Genomic DNA, 22,797 nt, shown 5'->3' on the forward strand with positions numbered 1-22,797 from the left:
GGTGTGGATGTAGGCCAGACATTATTAGAATAATCTAGTGACAGTTTGAGGTTTTATATCCATATAAATATTGGTGATACACATACATTTTCTAAATTGTACAGTTAGTTTTCACCCGGTCCCTAACGCCACGCTGCGAAGTAGGGTCTTCCGACTGTGAGACGGATGTCGAATGTCAAATATGAAACTAACTTCTCCTCGGTGTCCAGAAGAGCACCACTGATGGTTCGTTTAGGACATATTTCAGACTGTTGTTACACCTATACGGCCTCTCATACGCCAACACTTTGATGCAGACAGTGATGTTCATCAGTCACTTGGTTATCGTAATTTGTGTTGAGCTCCGAAACGAGACATGGGTAACTTTCAGACCTGAGCCCCCCCCATCCCCCTTCCCCTCTCCCCCCTCCCCCCTCTGATCAAATAAGTTCCGGCGGCTATGCTTGGTACACTACTTGCGCTGCAGCTGATGAAGTTAAACGGAACTTAAGTACCCTATAGACAATAACGCAGACTGAAAAATACCTACTTTTCGGAAACGTCGTGTCACTAAAATACTATCTTGTTCTTAACAGTTTACAAGTGTCAACGACGTTCATCTCAGTAAGGTCGGTAACACCTATTAGCCTACTTGCCTACACTCTTTATCTATACTTTTGGCTATACTTACTTCCTTCCGTGAACTGCATTTGCCACTTCTTTCAAACCATGTAAATCATTCAGCTACTGTACTACAGTATTAAAAAAATACGACAGAGAGTGAAAAGTGTGCCAACCAACCATGGTCGTCCCACTTTTTTTTATTTGTAGCCTATTCTGTTCATTATACATTTTCCAGACTAGCGTCCAGAGCTAGTCGAACGCGTCCTACTCTGAATATACGCGAGTCTTTATAAGGAATTGTGTTAAAGTCTCAAACAAAAATTGATATGTGCGTAATTATTTATCCATATCTACAGTAAAATATCTATAGCCTAACAAAGATGTAGCCTACAGACTGTAGACCTGGGGACGGCACAGCGACTTTGGCACCTTAGCGTGCCAAGCTTTTGACATGCAGGCTTACGGGCGTGGCTGAAGTTAGCCCGTGATAGACGATGATGGGCTCAACATCACACCATAATTATTGTGAATGCCTACAAAGGAAAATCAAAATGTCTTGGTGGGTAGCAGGGCCGTAATCATAATATATATTGGGGGACACAAATCACCCTCAATATTCAAATCTGGTAAAAAAATGTCCCCTCCAATATATTGATATAAAAATATAAATGTGCTACGCTACGACAGGCAGCCAAACGCTTGACTCCATGGCTACGGCCTCGGTGGGTAGTGAATCACGTTTGTGGATCGTTATTTACATTTGGGGAACGTGTTTACATGTGAGAATTGGTACTTATTTGTATTGATTATGACATTAAGGTATTGATTGTGTATTCACAACTATACTTGTGAATGTATACATGTACAGCCTACTTTCGGTGTGATTTTGAGCCAGGAAATCACCAGGAAATACATATGAAAACAAGGAACAACATTGTTATGTCTGTTATCACCACTCAGATTTTATTGAAGACATGGACTCGTTTGCTGAGGCAACCAAAAGGTTTGTTCATCATGCGAAAGGGGATTTAATTCCCAACACTGTATTCCACGACTCCAAAAAACTGTTGGATCCCACAAGATTGGTTGTCAAGATCAAGCCTTGGTATTCGTGGAACCCCTACTACCGTGTTTCGGAATTTAAACTGGAAGACCTTCTAGGAGATCTACCACGTAAAGCAGGTAGGCTTTAGTAGTAAAAAAAACAACATATAATATTAAATCCAATGCTTGTCCAAATGATTAAGCCTTTTTTCAATTGAACTTTGTAATTGTAACTGTATTACACCTTAATGCACACCATACACCTGTATGTTAATGCTGAACATTGATGTATTCTAAAATTAAACCTAACCCAATGGCTTCTGTTTGTCCATCTCTCTCTGTTTCTATTTTCTTTCAGAGATTGAAAGAAAAACCTTTCTGAATAACTTTTCCCTTGATATTGAGAAGACAAAGACAAAGAATTTGGATGGAGGCATATGGGAGTTTTTGGGCAAAGCGTTTGGGCGTGGCTACATGAAACTCCAATGTGAATTAGGTCAACTAGACCAAATGGAACTGATTGATTTAATGGCTTTGAAGTCTGACATTAAAGGGTATGAAAAACATGGTTCATGTCAAACCTTCTTTTTTATGGCCAGTACGTGTGACCCGTAAAAAAAAATGCACGTCTTTTCTTCTGAACCTTGTAATACTTGATACAGATTTCTCTTTCTTTCTGACGCTCTAACTGTCAGTGTGTCTATTTTTGTTCTTTCTTTCTCTTGTCGCCTATTCTTACCGACCCTTGACAATTATGGGCTTATCTATCGATCTTGTTAGGAAGGAAATGAATCGTGAACATATTACGGGGCTGAGGAAGTATGAGAAGTTGGTTCTTGTGACGTCGAGGGTAGTGACACAAGGCCCCTTCTCCATCAAAGGCTCTGACGAGGTGGACGGCTCCATGACTGGAAAAGTATATATTCCTCCGGGGAATCTGGGAGGAGGTGGAGTGAGTAAGACAGTTTCCAACTGTTTCATATGTACACCATATTACTCATTTGGAGTCATTTGACTTTAGTAAGTAAGATGAATCTTGGAGCCTTATTTTGTGTGTTGTGTCAGGGTCTTTTAAGGAAAGAGAATATATCCATGCAGCTTCCTGAAAAGACTGTCATTGCCTACAAAGTCCAAGAGCTCATAGGTGCGTGCATTGGAGTTTCATGTATGCATTTTATTTCCTCACTGACATGTCTGCGACTGCTTTATTTTTTCATTTTTTCTCTCTGTTGGTTCAGAGCTCAACGTCAACGATGATGACGAGTTAGGGGCGGATGGTGGAACCTTATCTGCGGAATTAATATCCGATGAGTCCATTAATTGCCTAGACAAAGTACTGGAAGGTATGTTGAGCTTTACAGGATGGTGAATGTTACTTGTATCTCCTTCGATGTCTCTTTCTCTCTGGCATGTGTGCGTGTCATAGCGAACAATAACTACTCTGCACCTCCTTGTTGTTTCCCGTCTGAGTTTTCATACGTGTGTAATGTAATTAACTCTTCTCTCTATTTACATTTCAGAATTAGAAGAATATGTGAAGCTTCTCCAGCCCTTGGCTAGTCTTCCAAAGCAGACCAAATCATCTCTGTTCGGGGAGCTTCGCGGACTTCTAAAAGACAGACCAACCTTTCAAAGGTTCCTAGATGACAGGGTCAGAGACAATGTTGCTTAGACAAAATATCATCATTCACTGAAGGCATGCCAATTGTTTGTTATTCAATGTCCCCATTGTAACCTTTCCCTTATCTCTATCTCTCTCCCTCCCCCTCCCTCCGACCCCCTCCCTCCCTGCTACCCCCTCCCTCTACCTACACTGGTCTGCTTACTCCTGCCTTCAGGGTGAGGACTGGACTAATTCCGTCTGCACCCTTTTGGACAAACTTCCTACAAAACCCCTAGAAAGTTCTCGTGTTGTCATAGAGTCACTGATCAGAGTCTTAGATGGTGAGATACTATATAACATCAGACAATCTCAACTTTTATCCATTGTCCTTTATTATTTCATACCACTACACATTTCCTTATTTTCCAAATGTACATGAATTTACAAAAATATGTCTGCAATTTTCATTGTGTGTTTTTTGTGTCCATACGCACGCATGTGTGTGTCGTTCCAGCTTTGCCAAATGGGGCTTTAAATATGTTGGCCAACTGCAGTTCCAGTGAACTTCAAGCTTTCAACAAACTGGTTAGTCTATCTAAATTTCCTATTAACTTTACAGTAGAATTTGGCTGGTAGACAAGTCATATATGTCCACTGTTTTTGTACATCAACCTGGCATGTTGAATGACAAATGTATTGTGTAATTAGCATTCATATTAGAATTGAACAGTATAATATTGTACATCTAGTTCAGTTTCTTTGGTATTCTTAACATTTCCCTTGCTCTGTACTTTGGCCAATTAACCCATAACAACCATGTGTTTGTACATGTCGTCTACTTTCCCTCTGCCATCTGTCCCAGGTGGTGGAGCTGAAGACCAATCACAGCAACTTCCTGCCTCCTGAGACACTGCCCCCCAAGCTGCAAGACGGCGGGGAATATAACTGGGCTACACAACTGCTCTGCTCAGCCAGTAAAAATCTACATGATGATGGAAACCTGTTTCTTGAGACAGGAATCCAACCAGGCGGGCTGCTATTGGTCCTGTGCATTGCAGTTCAAGGGCTCACTTTCTTGGATAGTTAGGTATAATAAGTGTGGAGGTCAAGGCTGCATAGAACAGGCCAGAATAGTCTTAACAAAGACCATAAGTGTGTTGCCAAATGTCCACCAAGTGTCCCCCCCCCATTTCAAAAACAATGTGCATGCCAGTGCCTTTTTGTATTTGATTATGTTATTACAGTAATTATATTCCAGGGGGTTATTATTAAAGGTTTGTGCAGTGAAGATCAGTTGCAATAACTGCATATTCAGTTTGACCTTTTTTTCTGTTCCTTAATAAGTGAGCATTTTGCATCATTATGTGACTCATTACTTTTAATTTAACATCTTATTGAGTAGTTTTTTTTATATATCGTTGGGATGATTTCATATTTTATGCACTTGTTAAATGTGTACTGTCTTTTTAAGAAAGTCAAGAATTACATATTCTTATGGCCTCTGGCAGCAATTCTGACCTGCAAAACAAGCATCTGGCTAGATCAACAACATGTATGTTATCTTTTTCTCAGAAATTTTCTTTTGTTGTATTTTAACCATGTTAAAATGTATTTGTAGAAGGTGTCTTAGAACAGACAGACAGTGTTATTCATACAAAATAAAATCATTCACTAATGACATGTAATTTGTCTGTGTGGTATTTAAATGCACCCATTTAACCTCTCCCTAAATCTTGCTCTCTCTACTCCTTTTTTCCCTTTTTTTCTCACTCAAACGGAATTCTTGACAGACAAGAAACAAGCTTTTGAAAGATTTACATGTATTTATTGTAACAATGGTTTGCTAATAGCAATGTGCTCCTACAACACAAGTCTTTTGGACATTGGTTTAAAAACTCATCAATACACACTGGATAGCTGAAGGGGGTGGTTGTCTTCTAGAGTTTAAAGCATGTGCTCAAAGTACATCTACAGTGAAATATCTTAGTAAAGTCTCAGTTCATAATGTAACTTTCACTCTTGGCTGTCATCAGGTCAGGATATTTTAAACTTCAGAAGAACGACAGGAACATATATGGTGTAAAGGGAGTTAGTGCATATTGAGACACTTAACAAGAGGATCATGGGAAATGTAGTTTTGTGGCACATTTCCAGATATGAACAACTTAAATCTTGGTCTAGTGGAGAACAGAGATGGGAAAATATGTTTTTATGGCCATGCTTTAGAAAGACATCAAATGTGTGGTGACGGGTTTATTGTTGGCTTTTTTAAACACAAAAAGTAAAGGATCATTGGTGACAAAATGCAGCTAAAAGAAAATCACAAACAAAATACATTAAATCCTACAGTAGTAAAACAAAACTAGACATGTCTTGAAAAGCTTTGATTAAACATGGATACAGTGTATGATCTTGATATTAAATAAAACAGTGTAAAGCTCTTGACTTGAGGAAGAATATATTAGGGTATTTTAACAACAAATTCAGCTCAAGACAAGAATGAGGAAAGGGTTCTTCTTTAGAAGAAGGAAGGAGAAAAAGGGTCTTTCTTTGGAGGGTGCGTGGAATCAGGGAAGCTAAGGAACTTACAAGAGTGGGTTTTGGTTGAGTTATATGACAGTAGTTGTCATGGCAATGACACAGTGCCATGAAGCCATCTCCTTGGCAGCACTGCTCAGAGTTCTGGAACTTTACACAGTGTCTTATCTTCTCTGTGATGATAGTATTCAGTCCCCAAACCAGTATGCACAGGCTCTTAGGGAATGGGAACAACCACTGTATAAAATCAAGTATTATAACATGTCAATAAATTAAAAAATATGGCCAAAATATTTGGCCTGATGTTTCTTTTTATGTGAATTCCACATTGGTACAAATAGAAATATTATTATTCCGTAAAAAGTTACAAATACTAAAATAAATAAACACTCTTTCCCTTTGAGGTGTAAAAAGTTGCATCGTGTGCCTGGTAAAGGGTGGGAAAAGGACACGGAAGTTGTTTTTGCAGTAACAGCACACTTGTATTTTTGTTTTGCAGAAGTAACTTCTCTGATCCCTCTGCCACGGTGTTTGGAAACACACACAATCACGAACAGTCACTGCAACCCACCAGGTCAGTAGACCCAGTCACTGCAACCCACCAGGTCAGTAGACCCAGTTGACTGGAACCCACTGCGGTTCAGAGCAGAGCTTATCCACGGCGGCCTGTAGTATCTCAAAGGCATGGTCCAAGTTGTCGTTGACGATGGTGAGGTCAAAGTAGTGGCTGTACGCCCTCTGAATCCGTGCGCTCTCATCCACCGTCTTTCTCAAGTCCACGTCCTGTCACACACGACAGGGAAGGGGGGGGGGGGAGTGTGTATGACTCACAGTACAACAAGATCCTGCCATCGAAGTGTGTCAGCATGACATATTGCAATAAATAAGGACATTCCCTATTCTTATGCTGTGTCAGTTGTTAGTTAGGTTCATTTTTGTCATTGTTAGTACATGGAGAGGGGGTCATGTGCTTACTGTGAGCTGTTTGGAGGTGATTCCAGCGTCCACCACAGCTTTGTGCATGGACTTGAGAGTCTCAAACTCCGGCGCAGCGATGAATACAACGTATGGCATAAACTCTGCTGTTTTCAGGACTTTCAGGGCCTGCACACAAGAATTACGAACACACACACACACACACACACACACACAGATGGACAGAGAAACAGACAGACAGACAGGGAAGGAGAACAGTGAGCTGGACAATTTAGCAGGAAACACAGTCAGAAACTCAACCCTAGATGCTTCATACTGAAATTATATTTAAACTGTCCCAATGTAAATTCTAGATTAGTAGGGTTTGATTTCACGGAAGAATTGAAGCACTTTAAAGCTATATTAATAACCCCAAGTGATTTGTTTTCTAGTATGTTTTTAACTTTGTTTTGAGAAGTAATTTGTCTTCAACAAATACGGATCTATCTATCTAGGTTTAACTCAATTTTGAATTGATGAATCGCTTCATTGTCTGACCTGTGGGTTGACATCCAGGATGCAGGTGCGTCCTGTGTCCACCACCTCATGGATGGAATCTATCTTCGTGCCGTAGAGGTTTCCGTCGTACTCGCCATGCTCCAGGAAACGGCCCGCCCTCACGTCCGCCTCCATCTCCGATCGACCCACGAAGCTGTACGAGTTGCCGTCCAGCTCGTCGTCACGGGGACGCCGTGAGGTGACTGCGACGAGATATGGGATGAAGTCGAGATTGTGAGCCATCTTTTAGGATGTACTAAATGAATCATAACAAAATGTATTATCATTACGATACCTAGGGAAGGGGAAGAAAGAGGTAGAGAGAGATGAGGGAAACAGGTTGTGTGTGTGTGTGTGTGTGTGAGAGAGATAAATAGATTATTGAGAAAGAGAGAAAGCATGATGGAGCTACACAGGAAGGGTACTGTGCTCTCACAGGGTATAGTGGCGCCGAAGCGGGTGGGGTTGAGTACCACCAATCGGTTCTTCAGGCTGCGGCGGCCCACTCCCTGAGCACCAATCAGAACGAGCGTCTTCCTCTGGAAGGGTGGCATCTTTGCCACTTCCTCGTAGATCTGCAGCTCGTGCCTGTCAAACTCTGCTCTCAACCAATCACAGACATTTGGCATTTGTCAATCAGAGAAAATAATTCCAAGAGCTGAGCTGCCAATCACAAAAGAAGGGCAAATTACTTTAATTAGATGTAAAAGTTCACCTGCGTTCTTGGCTGTTAAGTACATCATTTTCTTCTTCTTCTTTGCAGCAATAGTCCCGCAAAGGATCCCTGTAACACACAACAAAGGAAATTAATGTACATAATACAATCTGTGTATAATAGTAGCCCTCTGGAGCAATTACAACAGATGGCCACAAGAGGGAATACCTAACCCACTGTAGGGGGTCTGTCCATGACTTGTTCACCTTATCCCTATCAACAGGACGGGCTCATCCTCTCACACTTCCTGCGTGCAACATAAAGAAAAGACGCCCTATGAAATTGATCGGATGTGTGAGGACGTACCTGAGCCGTCAAAGTCTCGCGGGACGAAGGCTTTCCTCTTCTCCTCCAGGAACTGACTGGGAATCAGTCCTGTTGCCCCCTCAACCAGATGACACGCCTGGAGGAGCACACAACACAGTCCTGAACACAGCAAACCACCGTCCAACCATCACACAGTCACAAACTGCTAACCCTTTCAGCACACTGCCACCTTTAACACCTTTAACAAGGCAAGATAAGCACACAAACACATATGCATCCTTCCATGACCTTTGACCTCTTCTGTAACCTTCTAGAAAGAAACAAGTAGTAGTAGTATTCATCTTTATTGTCATTCACTTTCATTTTACAGTAAAAAAAGAACAACATTTTGTTTCAATAGGCTCAAGATAGTGTAGTGATGTGCTTACATAAATAAGTTGGTATATACACTATCTATAAAACCTATGTCTAAAATATATATAAAAAGAGGAAGTAGAGGAGATGTGTCCAGTAGAGACACTGCAGGGCTGCTCACCTGCCACCAGTTGGGGTCCTCTCTGTTGACAATCTGAAGAACATCCCCACGCTTGAAGGCAAGCCCCGCCTCCTGGCAGGGGATCAGGCTGTCATTGGCCGGGTTGTAGTCAAAGTGAGGCTGCACGTACACCTGAGAACAGAGATGCACTCGCTTCACAAATACTGCTTACTCAGCCAAAGATGTATGAACAAGACAACAAAGTCTGACTTGAGGGTTGGAGATAAAGTAGATGTTTTGGGTTTAAATACCATAACATATACATCGACTGTTTAGACAGTACACACATGCTGAAGGGCATATTTAAAAAGGTAAAGGTCAAAGACACATACGCATGCTTTTTTCATCACATGCCAAGAGGGTGACTGGTCTGGGTTTGTGTAAGCTTACATAAGCAGGCGGTCAGAGATAAACAAAAAAACAAGCTTCTGAAACTCGACACACAATCAACAAAAGACCAAGTCAGTTCATTCTATTTCCATCCAGCGAGGAAAAAGGTACACATCGCATTCTTAAATTCTTGATTCCATACTGTTTATGGCATCAAAGTATAATCCTGTACAAATGTCTGAAGAAAAACACAGTCAATGTGCTCATAGTGATTATAGTAAGTATGTGTGTGTGTGTGTGTGTGTGTGTGCGTGGGCCTGTCCCAGATACCTTGTGGAGTGTTATTAATAGGGTTCTAGAGTTCGAATTCCAGTGCTCGGCATTCTGGGATAGCCCAAGGACATTTCACCAGTATCACACCAACACCAAACAGGCAGCTGTTTTTCTGTGCATGTGCGTGTACCTGCGGAGGGGCTGGGGCATCTCTGTAGCTGGGCAAGATCTTAAGGGTGATTCCTCCACTGCAGTCCTTCAGCATCTCCTGCAGCTCAGTGGGGTTGTTCCCCACGTCCCGCCCATTCACTTCCTTGATGATGTCACCGACGTGCAGCAGCCCCTGTCTGTCAATCATGGCGCCATGCAGGATCCTGGCGATGACCAGGTCGTCCTTCTCCACGCGGAACGTCACACCCTGTGAGAGAAGGACGCCACGCCGCGATAAGACATAGATCGATAGAACCATGACAAGATTCAATGAGATACGCATCACTGAGCTGCATATTCCATGCGCTGTACCGTCTGTTATTGCAAAGTAAATCACCGGCAAAAGTGTTGTATTTCACTTCACAACAGGAGGCCCATACTATCGGAAGCGTTAAACGGGTAGTTCACACATATGCACACAGGCACACAAACCCACCAGCGGTTCGCCGGCCTTCTTGCGGATGCCGATCATGCGCACAGCGTCAGCCTGCATTAGGGCACTGTTCACCAACGCGTCATTCGTCATATCGGTTGGGGCAGGGGCCTCGTAACCCTTTGACGCCACCATATCATGGGCCTCCAGAAGCGACTGATAGAGGACAGCCGAGAGATCAGGAGAGAGGGACAAGCAGGGGGGGGACAAACACAAGAACAAACATAGAAGGTTAAAGATAGTGCCGTTTGCGATGCACTCTAGCAATCGCCGTATGACGCAACTGGTCCTTTCTTCCTCTCTCTTTAGTAGGTCAAGGGATCTTTAGCCTTCAGCTGAGAGCTGAGAGAAAATCCCCCTCTCCTTTCATGAGGAGACATGGGTGGCATATATAATATGAGTGAGTGAGAGAAAGATGGTACCTGGAAGTGGGGTTCCTGAAGGATTCTGGAAAGTTCTGCGGCGCTGTCGTCACGGACGCTGAGGCTGCTGATGTCTCCCAGGATCTCGGTGACCAGCTCCACGTTGTTGTCCTGGACCGCCTCTAACTTCACATCCTCCAATCGCTCGTGAGCCTGGAAAGAGTTGGCGGGGTCACAGGGTTTTCAAGGTTAAAAAGAAGTCGGTTTCACACCCAGAAAGAGGAGATGTTGATTCTAAAGTGTAGCTACGTGATATTGTTATGTTTATCTTTGCCATATTGCCATTTAGTAGAGTAGAGTTGTATTATCTTGGAGTGTGAGGCACTGGGGCATTCTATGAGGCATGTGTGTTGAGGTTGCTTTCAAAGATGCTAGCACTAATGTCTCAACGCAGCGCCAGCATTCAGCTTCAAGCAGAACTACAACTATGCTTTTATTGCTCTTTGTCTTTCTATTCAGTGCAGAGGGAACTCTTCTCGACTGCAAAATGGCAGCTAGCAAGACATGGTTGAGTGTGACAGAGGTCATCTTGGGCTCTGTCACCGTCGAGGGTTCGTCACCTCCAGGGTCAGCAGTCACCCCTGCCGCCGCCCTGCCCTCTCTGGGCTGTGACTGTCACTTCCAGGCCCATGGCTGGATGGTCAGCTCCACTGGGCTCCTGACTAACTCATGGTGACATCGTCCCCATGTCTAGCCGAGACCCAAGCCCCTGGGCTGACGAGGACACGCTGACCTCACTAGTGGCTGCAGATGTTCTGTGTGTGTGTGTGTGTGTGTGTGTGTGAGTGTCTGCAATATGTGTGACCCTCCACATCGATGGGTCCCATTCACGTCATGTGTGTGCGCTTGTGTGCGTGTTACCTTGAGCGGAGTCGACCTTAGCAAGCGCCTACAGCCGTGGCTCTGTGCTGTCTGTGTGTTAGTCTCTGTGTGTGTTCTCCTCTATGTGTGTGTGCTACCTTGGCGAGTGAGCGTACAATAGGACTCTCCATGATGCCTCGCAGGAAGATGAGGTCGATGTCCTTGGCCCCCGTCGAGTTGGGCAACTCGCCCAGGTTATCCAACACCTGCTGCATCGCTACGGAGACGCAGGGAGAGTGGGACAGAGAAGGAGAGCTCAGAGTTAAGTACAATACCTGCTCAGCCAGGAAACTATAAGGAGGTGATAGCTCGGCTCAGCTGCACTTTGACACCCACACATGCACACAGTCAAATAGCTTAGGGGTTACAGACAGACAGTGTGTTTGACGGAGTTAGTCTCACAGACACAGACCCATTTGTGTCATCCTCAGACACAGCCTACTGTAATTCAACGGTATGACAGGCAGTGAGAGATTTGAGTTCCGAGACCGGCAGCCATGATTGTAGTTCTGTCTGTGTTTCCAGATGTAGTGCTTTGGACCCGGTATCTGATCCAATTCGATGCGAAGGGTTATCCAGAGGAGAAGGAGTTCCGTTTATGAACGGTTGTGTCGGATGATCTTTGTTTCCACCGCTGCAGACTCCTGTGAGTGTCTCTGTCCTGGCGTGTGGACTGTCCTCAGAGCGTGTATGTTAGTGTGTGTGACAGCGTGAGAGAAAGACGGTGGACTGGAGGTATACGCACGCTAACACCTTAAAGCCAGGGTCTCAAAGCCCCTGTAAATCCCTGTAATACACTTACAGATCTGCATGGGAACAAACTATCCATGTGTGTTAGTGTGAGTGTGTGTGCGTGTGTGTGTGGGCATGTGTAATGTATGTGTGCGTTCGCCATCATCTGGTTCTTCCTTCTTCCGTAGGATTTATTTGCATTCTCTTCTTTGTCACTTTCACCTGTCTAAAGCTAACTCTCTCTGTCTCACACACACACACACATACAGTACTGCTGAGCTGGGACTTCAGAAGCTTATATAGTCAGGTGACTGGCAGCTAGAAGTGTAGCAGGGGAAGGTGACTTTTCAAAAGCTGAGCGGGACACACAGGCAAACACACACACACACACTTACACCAAGATACACACACACACACACACACACACTTACACTAAGATACACACACACACACACACACACACTTACACCAAGATACACACACACACACGCTTACACCAAGATACACACACACACACACACACTTACACCAAGATACACACACACACACACACTTACACCAAGATACACACACACACACACTTACACCAAAATACACACACACACACACACACACTTACACCAAGATACACACACACACACGCTTACACCAAGATACACACACACACACACACACTTACACCAAGATACACACACACACACACACTTACACCAAGATACACACACACACACACTAACACCAAAATACACACACACACACACACACACACTTACACCAAGATACACACACACACACACTTACACCAAGATACACACACACACACACTTACACTAAGATACACACACACACACACACTTACACCAAGATACACACACACACACACACTTACACCAAGATACACACACACACACACACACTTACACCAAGATACACGCACACACACACACACTTACACCAAGATACACACACACACTTACACCAAGATACACACACACCCACACACACTTACACCAAGATACACACACACACACACACTTACACCAAGATACACACACACACACACACACACTTACACCAAGATACACACACACCCACACACACTTACACCAAGATACACACACACACACTTACACCAAGATACACACACACACACTTACACCAAGATACACACACACACACACACACACACTTACACTAAGATACACACACACACACACACAAACAAAATTGGTTTGTGAACATACATTTCAGGCCTCTGCAAGTCAATACATTTAGGAAGAACTATAAACATCTTTGGAGTCTAACTCAGGGCATATATAATTAAACAAAAATACACTCACAATCCACCTCCAAGAAACACACTTTGTAATTACAGCATATACACCCACACATCTATACATGAACACAAAAACAACCATTAAATCACCCCTTTGATTACAGTTCAGTCACTCATACACTGGGTAAAGTCATCTTGCTTATAAACTCTGCTATACAGAGGCAACACACACACACACATGAAAGTGCATGTGACTGAAATGATGACTCACATACACATAGACATGCCAAAGGAAAATATGTTGAGGCCCCAAAACGATCTCGTGCTCCCAAATTCCACAGAGGAAAAGTGTGACTTCACACAGACATGTGGGTTTCTGGTTCTTGTGTGTTTCTATGGTGTGTGTGTGTGTGTTTGAGTGTGTGTGTAAGAGAGACAGAGAGAGTGACACAGAGACACAGAGACAAACAAATAAACAGTGTGCGTGTGCATGAGATTGTGTGTGTGTGTGCTTTGTTCAGACTTCATGAAACCTTTTGTCTACGCCAGATAAGTACCCAATCAGCAGTTCCCTCAAAGCTGTTTTATCGATCATAAAAACACAACAACGTAAGCCTGAGGTATCCCTAGCAAAGCTACTGTAACAGGCGAGTTTTGATAGGGAGACTGGCCAAACAAGTCCGGCATCCTGTCCACCAGGGATTTCCATTGAAACTGTTGTAGAGCAGAACCAGACTGACCGAGGTACAACAAGCCCTATAGATCATCTCTGAGGTGACCGTTGCACTCTGGGTCGAGTTGTTGTGTCATTCTGTCCTCTACTTAAAGATCGCAGAAGAGGTTTGTACACCTCATCAGCCACAGTTTACAAGCCGCTGCCACGTTTGTGTGTTGACTATTTTTATCAACCATGGAATTGTCAAAATATGCCATTGTGTGGTGAGAAAGAGGGATGAATTTAAGCCTTATTAAAACTAGATCCATTCTAATCCTAGCTTGACATGCACATACACTCACATTGACTGTTCAAGCGAACACTCACATTCACTGCAACCACACACACACACGAAAGCACTCTGCAGCAAATGAAAAAGGAGCCTTCTCAATAAGCAAATCATCTGAAAGGGGAATGACATTTTGTTCTATTTCATTCACTCCTTCAATTAAATTCGGAAGCAGAATCATTTTATTTTCTATCTCTTCCACACTCGCCCTCTCTCCCTCCTATAAAACCATGCATCATGTGGATTTTCTCCTGTACTGGGAAACTATCCCCCCCCATTCCAAGACTTAGAAAGGATCACAGGAGTAATCTAATAATCATCAGAACTTTGCAGCCTGTTACCCCCTCCAATACCTCACAGTCTGCCACCCAGGGATGCCGTTAACTATTCTGGCAACCCAAAACTACTCCAAAACATTTGTGGAGTAGCACGTCTCCGAATCATGACTGTGATAGCTGGCCCCAATAACAAACGATACATCGAAGGTATGTTCCCTTGAAATTATCTGGCAACGCATGTTCTATCCACACAATGAACTAAGAGACAGCCTGAAGGTGGAGAAACAGCTGGAGAAAGTGCTGCGTCTTCAATTCTCATTGAAAAAAATCTGGCAACCTGGTCTCTCACCTCCTGGTGCGTCGGCCCCCAGCGCGGGCTCCTCGACCCCCTCCTCTCCGGCTGCTGCCGCTGCCTCTGCCGGCCCGTCTGGGGGGGGCTCCACCTCCACCCCGTTGGGACAGGCGTCTTCCATGGCTAGGACCATCTCCGAGCACAACGCCGGCCTGCACAATGCTGCTGGACCACAGGTATGCTAGGCTAACCGCTAGTCGACAGCAAGTCAACCGCCGACCAGTTTGCCTGCCACTGACTGCTCTGCTACGGAACCGAACAGCGCGAGCGATAGCCTCTAAAGTTAAAGATAAAATAAAGAAAGAGAGAAGAGTGAGAGGTCTTGAGAGAGAGGGAAGTAGGGGTCAGAGGACAGCAGGAAGACAGACACAAAGATACTGGACTTTTAAGACAACTAACAGGAAGGAAAGGAGGGATGGGAAACAAAGGAATGGGTCAAACGATTGAGGGAGCGGTGAAAAGAAGCAGACACAATGGAAAGGGAATTGAGAGATAGAGAGATGGCGACCAATAACTGACGTACACAGATGTGGACACATTCAGTCACTCTCAATCCCCTCCCTATTGCCTTTAATACCGCCCCCTTGGCCCCCTCCCACTCTCCACCCTGAACACAACAGACACACACATTTAATCCCACGATTCTCTCCTGCCGTTGCAGGTTTGTGTGAGTACCCCTTCTCATGCTACCCTTACAGCCCACCCCATACACACAGACACACACACACTCAACCATCCTTTCCCCCCTCCAAAAGCAAGCCATGCCTTCCTCACATACACACACACACACACAAACACACCACACACACACACATCTCACACTGTTATTACATAAGTCATCTTACGTAAGTGCAAAGGGATAGGCCTGACCTTAAATTCCAACTGGGCCCTTCTTCCTTACCCCCTACCTTGCAAACAAGACCCCTGCCCCCCTTTCATTTCCCTCTTCCCATTCTTGAGGAGAAACAGCAGGGTGGGGGGGGGGGGGGGGGTCGTCATTCCTTCTCTGGGGCTAGACAGAACACTTTGAGTAAAAAGGACCTCAAAGCACTCGCCAGTCAACACATCTGGGTATCAACAGTGCAGCCTGCCAGCCTCAGCCTTCTCCTAAATTGTTGTTGAACCCCCCTCTGCCACATGCTAAGACCCACAGCAAGTGTCAGCATGACTCACCACTTCAATACTCTATATCTCTAAGTGCTCTATGAAAGCTGCCACAGTTGAACTGACCCCAGGACACCATGCCTCCCTCTCTCTCTTTCTCTTTCTCTTTCTCTCTCTCTCTCTCTCTCTCTCTCTCTCTCTCTCTCGCTCTCTCTGTCTCTGTCTCTCTCTCTCTCTGTCTCTCTCTCTCTCTCTCTCTCTGCACATCAAGTCCCTCCCACTATGTCACAGCTGCACTGTAAGAGGATAGATAGATGATCTGCCACGCTCTAATCTGCTCCCCCCTGCCCACCCCACAGCCTACCCCATCATCTATACCCCTCCCCCACTCAGCCCCCTGCAGCACACAGAGCAGGATTATCATCCGGTCGCTAAAAACCCAGGATTACGGAATCTACTCTGGATTCTCACTGCTTCCCATATCCTCTCTTTTTTTGCTCTGTCTCTCTCTTTTTCTCCCTCTCTCTGTCTCTCTCTCTTTCTCCCTCTCTCTGTCTCTCTCTCTTTTTCTCTCTCCCTCTCTGTCTCTCTCTTTTTTTCTCTCTCCCTCTCTGTCTCTCTCTCTTTTTCCCTCTCTCTGTCTCTCTTTCTCTTTTTCTTCCTCTCCAAGTCTGTCTCTTTCTTTCTTCCCACCACAGTTTCAACAACAAAATAATTTGACTAAAGGGCAGACCCTAAACATAGTGGATTATTCATTAGCAAATCTAATGATATTAGAGTAGGAAAGACGAGGTATCTTACTGTAGATTACCATGACCCAGAAGCAAAACAGTACAATTGCTTTATATCAGAGTGGTATCTAGATTTGATGTTGTTGTGTTAAGTAGTCAATACTTTAGCTGTAGTTTCAAAACATAGCCTGCCATGTTAGATTTGAGTAAAGCTGTGCACAGACATAATCTTATCTTCTAACCTGTGATCATGGTTGTGTGTGAGTCAGGGTTGAGCTGTGAAGATAATAATCACTGTCAGTGAACCCAAACGACTCAAGTCAACATAGTAGTAATTTTTGGAGCACGCTGCCTTACTAGGCAACGACCAAGGAGTGCTTAGAATACCCGTCTCATCTCATTCTTTTCAGACACACACTAACGCTCATGTTAAGTGCACTCTCTCCCAGAGGATGAGTGGCAAGCGCACAATTCTCCCCTCCAGCATTCTAAAGATGTAGACTCACAAAAACAAAGTGTGTAGTGAGTAGAAGGCAGGTGCGCTCGTTTTGTTTACCTTTGCCAGACGGTGTGCCCCCAATGCTCCCTGTTGTTTCTTACAGCCAGTTCATCCGTCAACGCAACAGAAGTCTGAGGAGAAAGATGGAGACGACATCCAGCTTATATCAGGGAACACACACACAAACCGCACAAGACATTCTTTGACATTTCTTCACTTTGACACGTGCCACAAACTTTCTCCTTCACAGTTTTGTCTCGTTCCTGTCCCCAGCACGCTGTGGACCTATGTCACAGACAGCGGCCATTGTTCATCTCTGAGGGACAGCGAGGACCATTGTGTTAACATCCATTCAGAGGTGATGACATCATCATGTTGCGGCATGGCCATGTCATCCTACTTAAAATGACACAGCACTAAACAATAAAACCACGTGAAGATTTCTATCCTTCGTTTTACATACACACAAACTTTCAATATATTTCTCTCTCCCACACACACACAAAGCACACACTGCGTAGTCCCTCCCTCCATCATCTACTCTTCTATTGATAGTAAACTGTTGTAAAGGCTTTTGTAATAAAGTCAAAGTTTGACAGCATTGGGCCTTCCTACGCCAGCTATACACCATAATGAAATGGACCATGGGGAAAATACATCTAAAAATGAACTGTTTTTATTACTACTAAACAAACTCTGGCATGGATAATCCCCTCCTCTTTACCTCTCTCTTTTTTTCTGAATAATTTCACAACTGAAAATAGTTGTGTAATTTGGACATTAATATGTCTGTGATAAGGAAATCCTTATCCAGTAATTGCAAAGGAGTGATCATACACACTTAAGTTAACCCAGTTCTTGGTGTTGAATCTCTCCCCTAATGTGGCATATGAAGGCACTGCTGTCCTCTTATCCCCCTGAACCTCAGCTTTTCTCTGAGGCTTAAACCCAGCTTCCACGTACCCATACCTCCATCATTCAGAAACATCCACAAGACCATTATAACCAGTGCAGGAGACCGCTGGTTTAGACAGCACGCATTATTCCAGGCCACCCTTTCCTCCTTCAACATCTCTCTATCAGGAGCTCTCATTTGTTGCCCATCAGTCACATTCGTGCTAATTGGTCCATTACGGCAGCGAGAAGCTTAGTGCCCAGTTTCATTACGCAATGCAGATTACCATCACTGCGCGAACACTCATTGGAAGTGATAGATATCCCTGGAAGAATGTTAATGACCAAAAAGCCACTTGCACAATTCCTCCTCCCATCATGCCAAATCAATGGAGGACCCAGGGCCCCCGAAGGGCCTCTCTGTCGACATAGTAATGGAGGAGACGAGGAAGATGGGGCAGAGGACACTCGGGCCGCGGAGAGCGCACGCTGTGGTTGATAAAAAGAAGGTAAGGATAAGTGACGGACGGGAGGGAGGGAGGGAGGGAGGGAGGGAGGGAGGGAGGGAGGGAGGGAGGGAGGGAGGGAGGGAGGGAGGGAGGGAGGGAGGGAGGGAGGGAGGGAGGGAGGGAGGGAGGGAGGGAGGGAGGGAGGGAGGGAGGGAGGGAGGGAGGGAGGGAGGGAGGGAGGGAGGGAGGGAGGGAGGCTAACAAGAGAAGGGACGAGAGAAAACTTGCACTTAAGAAACAGCAAGGTCTTCACGGAGAACAGAAAGGCTGCACACAAGCCTCAAGTCAAACTCAAGTCTTCAAAAGAGGAGTTCAAGGGAGATATGTAGTCATAGAGAGACAAGAGAAGCACGCACTACATACAAAAATACTTCAGTTATGGAGACTAGACAAAAAGTTGAATAATGAAATACCATGCTGCCATTGGCCAGCAGGGGATGGGGATGAACCAACCAATGCCCTCCCCATGTTCCTGGTTGCCAAGCAGCCAGATGACAGACAGGTTGTGAAAGAGGGATTACTACGGATCAGTCTCTCAGTTTTTTTGTGCAAAACGCAGCAACATATCATCTGTCTTACACTTGCGAGAGACCTTGTGTGTGTGTGTTTGGCGTCTGAGCGTTTGCAAGATACAGCAAAGATAGTGCGGTTGAAAAGAGCGCCCTAAGCATTTGTCAGTTGTTTGAAAAAGTAGCTTACGTCTGTAAGTGTGTGTGAAGGTCCAGTACAGGGATGGATGGTGGTGAATAAACACAAAAACACATTCAAAAGTCAACCAGAAACACACACACACATAAACCTTAGTGGACAGGCACACAAACACACATGCGAGTGTCCTTATTCTCCAGCTCCTTCTCCACAGCGCCGGAGGCAGGGAGGCCTGAGTGGAATAAGAGAACTGAGCCGACACGCTGGGTTTCTCTCAGTCAATACCATTTACAACAGCAAGGTCAGCAACCCAGATTGCCTTTGAGCCGCCATGTCCTCCTGAGCCTCTGCTGTCCGGCTGAAGCTCTCGTAGGAGCAAGTAGCAATTAGCGAAGTTTGCGGAAGCACTCTTGATGACCATGCCGTGAGTGACTCTGAGGGACAGCGGGGGTAAGCTTTTCTACAGGCAAATCCCCCTTCACACAAACACACACAGAGATTGCGTACTGCCCCCCCCATCCCCCCACCCAACCCCTGGTCACTCACACACACACACACACACACATGCACACTTACTGAAGCAGCCCCCTACCCCCAGTCATAACATATGTAGGTCACTCTATGTGTACACGTGCCTCCATATAAGAGGATTACACTGCCAAGACCAACTTCATTTTACGACATTAAAATAATACAAGTAATAATCAAAATGATCAATACAAAAGAAACCTACTTCTTAGATTCTTATTTCTTAACTATTTGAAATATTATATTCTTCCTTTTATCAAATAATTTATTTTGGAGATGCTCGTTTCAATTGGCCAATTACATTTGATTACATTCGGTGACCACAGCACATCGAAGCCACCCGGTACCTAACGAGAAGCCATCTTAACGAGCATCCTGTGACATAACTCATCACGTCACATGACCAACCCTCTGCCTGTCCTCGGTGTCTCCCCTCCTAGGCTCCTCCCACTGTCTTTGCAGACTTACAGAGATGCGAGGGGATGGGAGAAAGAACATTGGACAAGGAAAGAGATTGAGAGATGGGAGGAGTGTTATGCAAGGATGTGGTGTTGAACAAGAGGAATTTGACGGCTCCTGCTCATCTCCATTATTTGGTTGGTTCCCGTGCCACTGTGAATCCGTACTGGGTTGGAGTGAACCACTTCACTCCCTTTGATTGCCAGGATAAGAGCTGTGCTGGTGACGTCTGATGATCTCACAGTTCCATACAGTAAAACCTTGCTGACTGGGTGCGCGGACTAGGATGTGCGTTTCCACAATCGGACATGAGGCCAACTCTAAATTTGTCTGGTAGTCCACAGTAAAGGTGGTTCTGGAACCAGTTCTAAAATGACAGAAACAATGTCTCCAGACATTGTCCAAACAATGTCTCCAGACAAACGGAAGAATTATCTAGCATCACCGACTCCTGGCTGTCATCCTACAGATAATCAACAAATGCATCATAGGGGTATGATGCATTTGTTGGTTATCTGTAGGATGACAGCCAGGAGTCGGTGATGCTAGATAATTCTTCCGTTTGTGTTTGAGTGTAACAAGTGATAGGGACAACCAACTTGATTTGATATCCTTATCTGGATTGAGGATGACCACATCACCACACTGTTAAAAGTATCTTTGTCTGGAATTATGTGCTTTACCTGTATGGACATCATCAATCAGCAAATACCAAGTTAAGAAAATATGTTCCTTTGTTGAGGAGTATGTAGGCCAGCACAACTCAAAGCCAACTGAAATATCCTGTCGACATCGACAAGAACTGTGCTTCCAACATTCTGAAGGTTCTGGAGTCTGAACCTGCTCTGAGGCTTGACCGTCCCTTGCCTTAATTAACTTTCACAAATCGAATTCAGTCGGATATGACTGCTTCAGGGAAGACAGTAAGGAGAGATGTATTGTCTTCTGGACATTGTGGGAGTCTATTGCCCATTTTGGAGCCTCCACTGGCTACTCAGGAGGATCCCCAAGGAAGTGTCCCATCTTAAGGGTTCCCCATTTACGTGCACCAAACGAATTGCCATAATAAGATGTAAGACTACTCGAGACTCGTGTGCGCAACGACAGCAGACTGAGTCCATGCCAAAAAGCATTTTGTACAACTTAATTACTTTATGTTCACTATTTAGACGTCATCTGAGAGGGTATCGATATGTGTATGGGTAATGTGATAGCAAGTTTCGACAGAACGCTCAGATGTATCAGAAATAATCAATAACTGCGTCTGCCTTCTGGCTCTTGGCGGACTCGGGATAGACAGCCTCTGCCCAGTCCCCAGACACCGATCCACCCACATCCATTCATGTATTTTAAGTTGTTTTATGAGCGTGTTTAGACAGAAACACAAACAAAAAAACTTATTTTTCAGACACACGGTTCATATAATCGCGGCGTGCGACACTGCTCGGCGCGCTCGTTTTTTTGCAACTGCTCTTTCTGTATTGATGCGCTGCATTGTTATGGGACATGGTGGTGCTGAAACCACTTCCTTGCACCAGTCCTAGAGGCTCAAGACTAAACGCAACCGATCCCGTTCCTGCTCATCCTATAGATCGATATTCTGGACAGCGCGTGGGGTCTACGCGTGTGTCACACTGTTTAACCGATTTAGCCATCAGTTGCGCGTAAATTACAGTGATCTCGTCACACGTGCGGCCATTTTTGTTACCCATCCAAGGCATTGTAGTCTACACACTTTGGGGAGACTGTAGGATATAATCCAACTATTGTATTGTTTACCGCGTCATCCTAGAGGAAAGGAATTGCATCCGATACTAGAATAATCACGCACGAGCAAGGCTCCATTGGACCTGCGTTAAGCCTTTCCAAATAAAGCTCCCATAGCCTACTCAGAAAATCGAAGGGGCTGTGCAAAGTCTTGCATTTCAAAAACCAAAAAGTGTTGTTTTTTATTTCGCGAACAGATTAGTTTGTTCATAAACTTGATGTCCTCAGCCTACATAGTATTGTTTAGTGATGACTTACCCGTTGGAATAAATTCGCAGTCTCACTTGCTGTCCCGGTTGATATTCAAACCCCTCGGCTCAGCAGTCGTGGTCCCGCAGCTAACTACCAGTGAATATACTATGCCAATCACACGAACAAACCACGCCTACAATGATGACAAAGGTCTGAATAGACGAATGATAGCCGTTTCCCAGCAAACAAGGACGATTCCAGTGTTTTACTCTGAATGTATTTCAAATCTAAATAATATGTTATACTATAATTGTCATGCCCTCGTGAGAAGGGACTTTGAGTTTTACGTAGCCTACAGTAAAATGCGTTAGTGTGTCGTCAAATGCGTGCTTGGTTAGCCTAATAAAATTCAGTTGGTATAAAATTATTAATTTGGAGATTAACAGCGATTTTGCTTGGTTTTAAAGTCATTTTCCAGTCAGAAATTTTGTGTCAAGCATATTAACTTTGCATTATT

At 44.5% G+C, this 22,797-nt stretch overlaps 2 protein-coding genes across 5 annotated transcripts; one reads left to right on the top strand and one right to left on the bottom strand.

The window, feature by feature from the left end:
- Positions 1-427: 427 nt before the first annotated feature.
- Positions 428-4,930, top strand: LOC146295595 (uncharacterized). Of its 3 annotated transcripts, none has more exons than XM_084695588.1 (10): positions 428-608; positions 1,564-1,785; positions 2,006-2,201; positions 2,428-2,599; positions 2,713-2,791; positions 2,886-2,990; positions 3,168-3,298; positions 3,486-3,591; positions 3,765-3,835; positions 4,113-4,930. In XM_084695588.1, exons 2-10 carry the CDS (start codon positions 1,578-1,580, stop codon positions 4,335-4,337), a joined length of 1,293 nt encoding a protein of 430 aa, XP_084551714.1. In that variant the 5' UTR covers positions 428-608; positions 1,564-1,577; the 3' UTR covers positions 4,338-4,930. The 3 variants fall into 3 exon arrangements, with proteins under 3 accessions (XP_084551714.1, XP_084551715.1, XP_084551716.1); XM_084695589.1 differs by lacking the exon at positions 428-608 and adding an exon at positions 1,250-1,382; XM_084695590.1 differs by lacking the exon at positions 428-608 and adding an exon at positions 1,307-1,325.
- A 137-nt stretch (positions 4,931-5,067) lies between these two features.
- pals2b (protein associated with LIN7 2, MAGUK p55 family member b) lies at positions 5,068-22,471 on the bottom strand. 2 transcript variants are annotated; one of them, XM_084696546.1, is made up of 14 exons: positions 22,347-22,471; positions 17,341-17,414; positions 14,947-15,226; positions 11,424-11,524; positions 10,447-10,599; positions 10,028-10,180; positions 9,572-9,799; positions 8,779-8,910; positions 8,283-8,379; positions 7,977-8,045; positions 7,698-7,859; positions 7,262-7,464; positions 6,764-6,892; positions 5,068-6,571 (listed from the first exon to the last, which is right to left on the bottom strand). In XM_084696546.1, exons 3-14 carry the CDS (start codon positions 15,080-15,082, stop codon positions 6,395-6,397), a joined length of 1,740 nt encoding a protein of 579 aa, XP_084552672.1. In that variant the 5' UTR covers positions 15,083-15,226; positions 17,341-17,414; positions 22,347-22,471; the 3' UTR covers positions 5,068-6,394. The 2 variants fall into 2 exon arrangements, with proteins under 2 accessions (XP_084552672.1, XP_084552673.1); XM_084696547.1 differs by lacking the exon at positions 14,947-15,226.
- Positions 22,472-22,797: the final 326 nt, after the last annotated feature.

This window comes from Hypomesus nipponensis, chromosome 4 (genome assembly GCF_054491055.1).
Source record: "Hypomesus nipponensis isolate SF chromosome 4, ASM5449105v1, whole genome shotgun sequence".
Classification (NCBI taxonomy): domain Eukaryota; kingdom Metazoa; phylum Chordata; class Actinopteri; order Osmeriformes; family Osmeridae; genus Hypomesus; species Hypomesus nipponensis.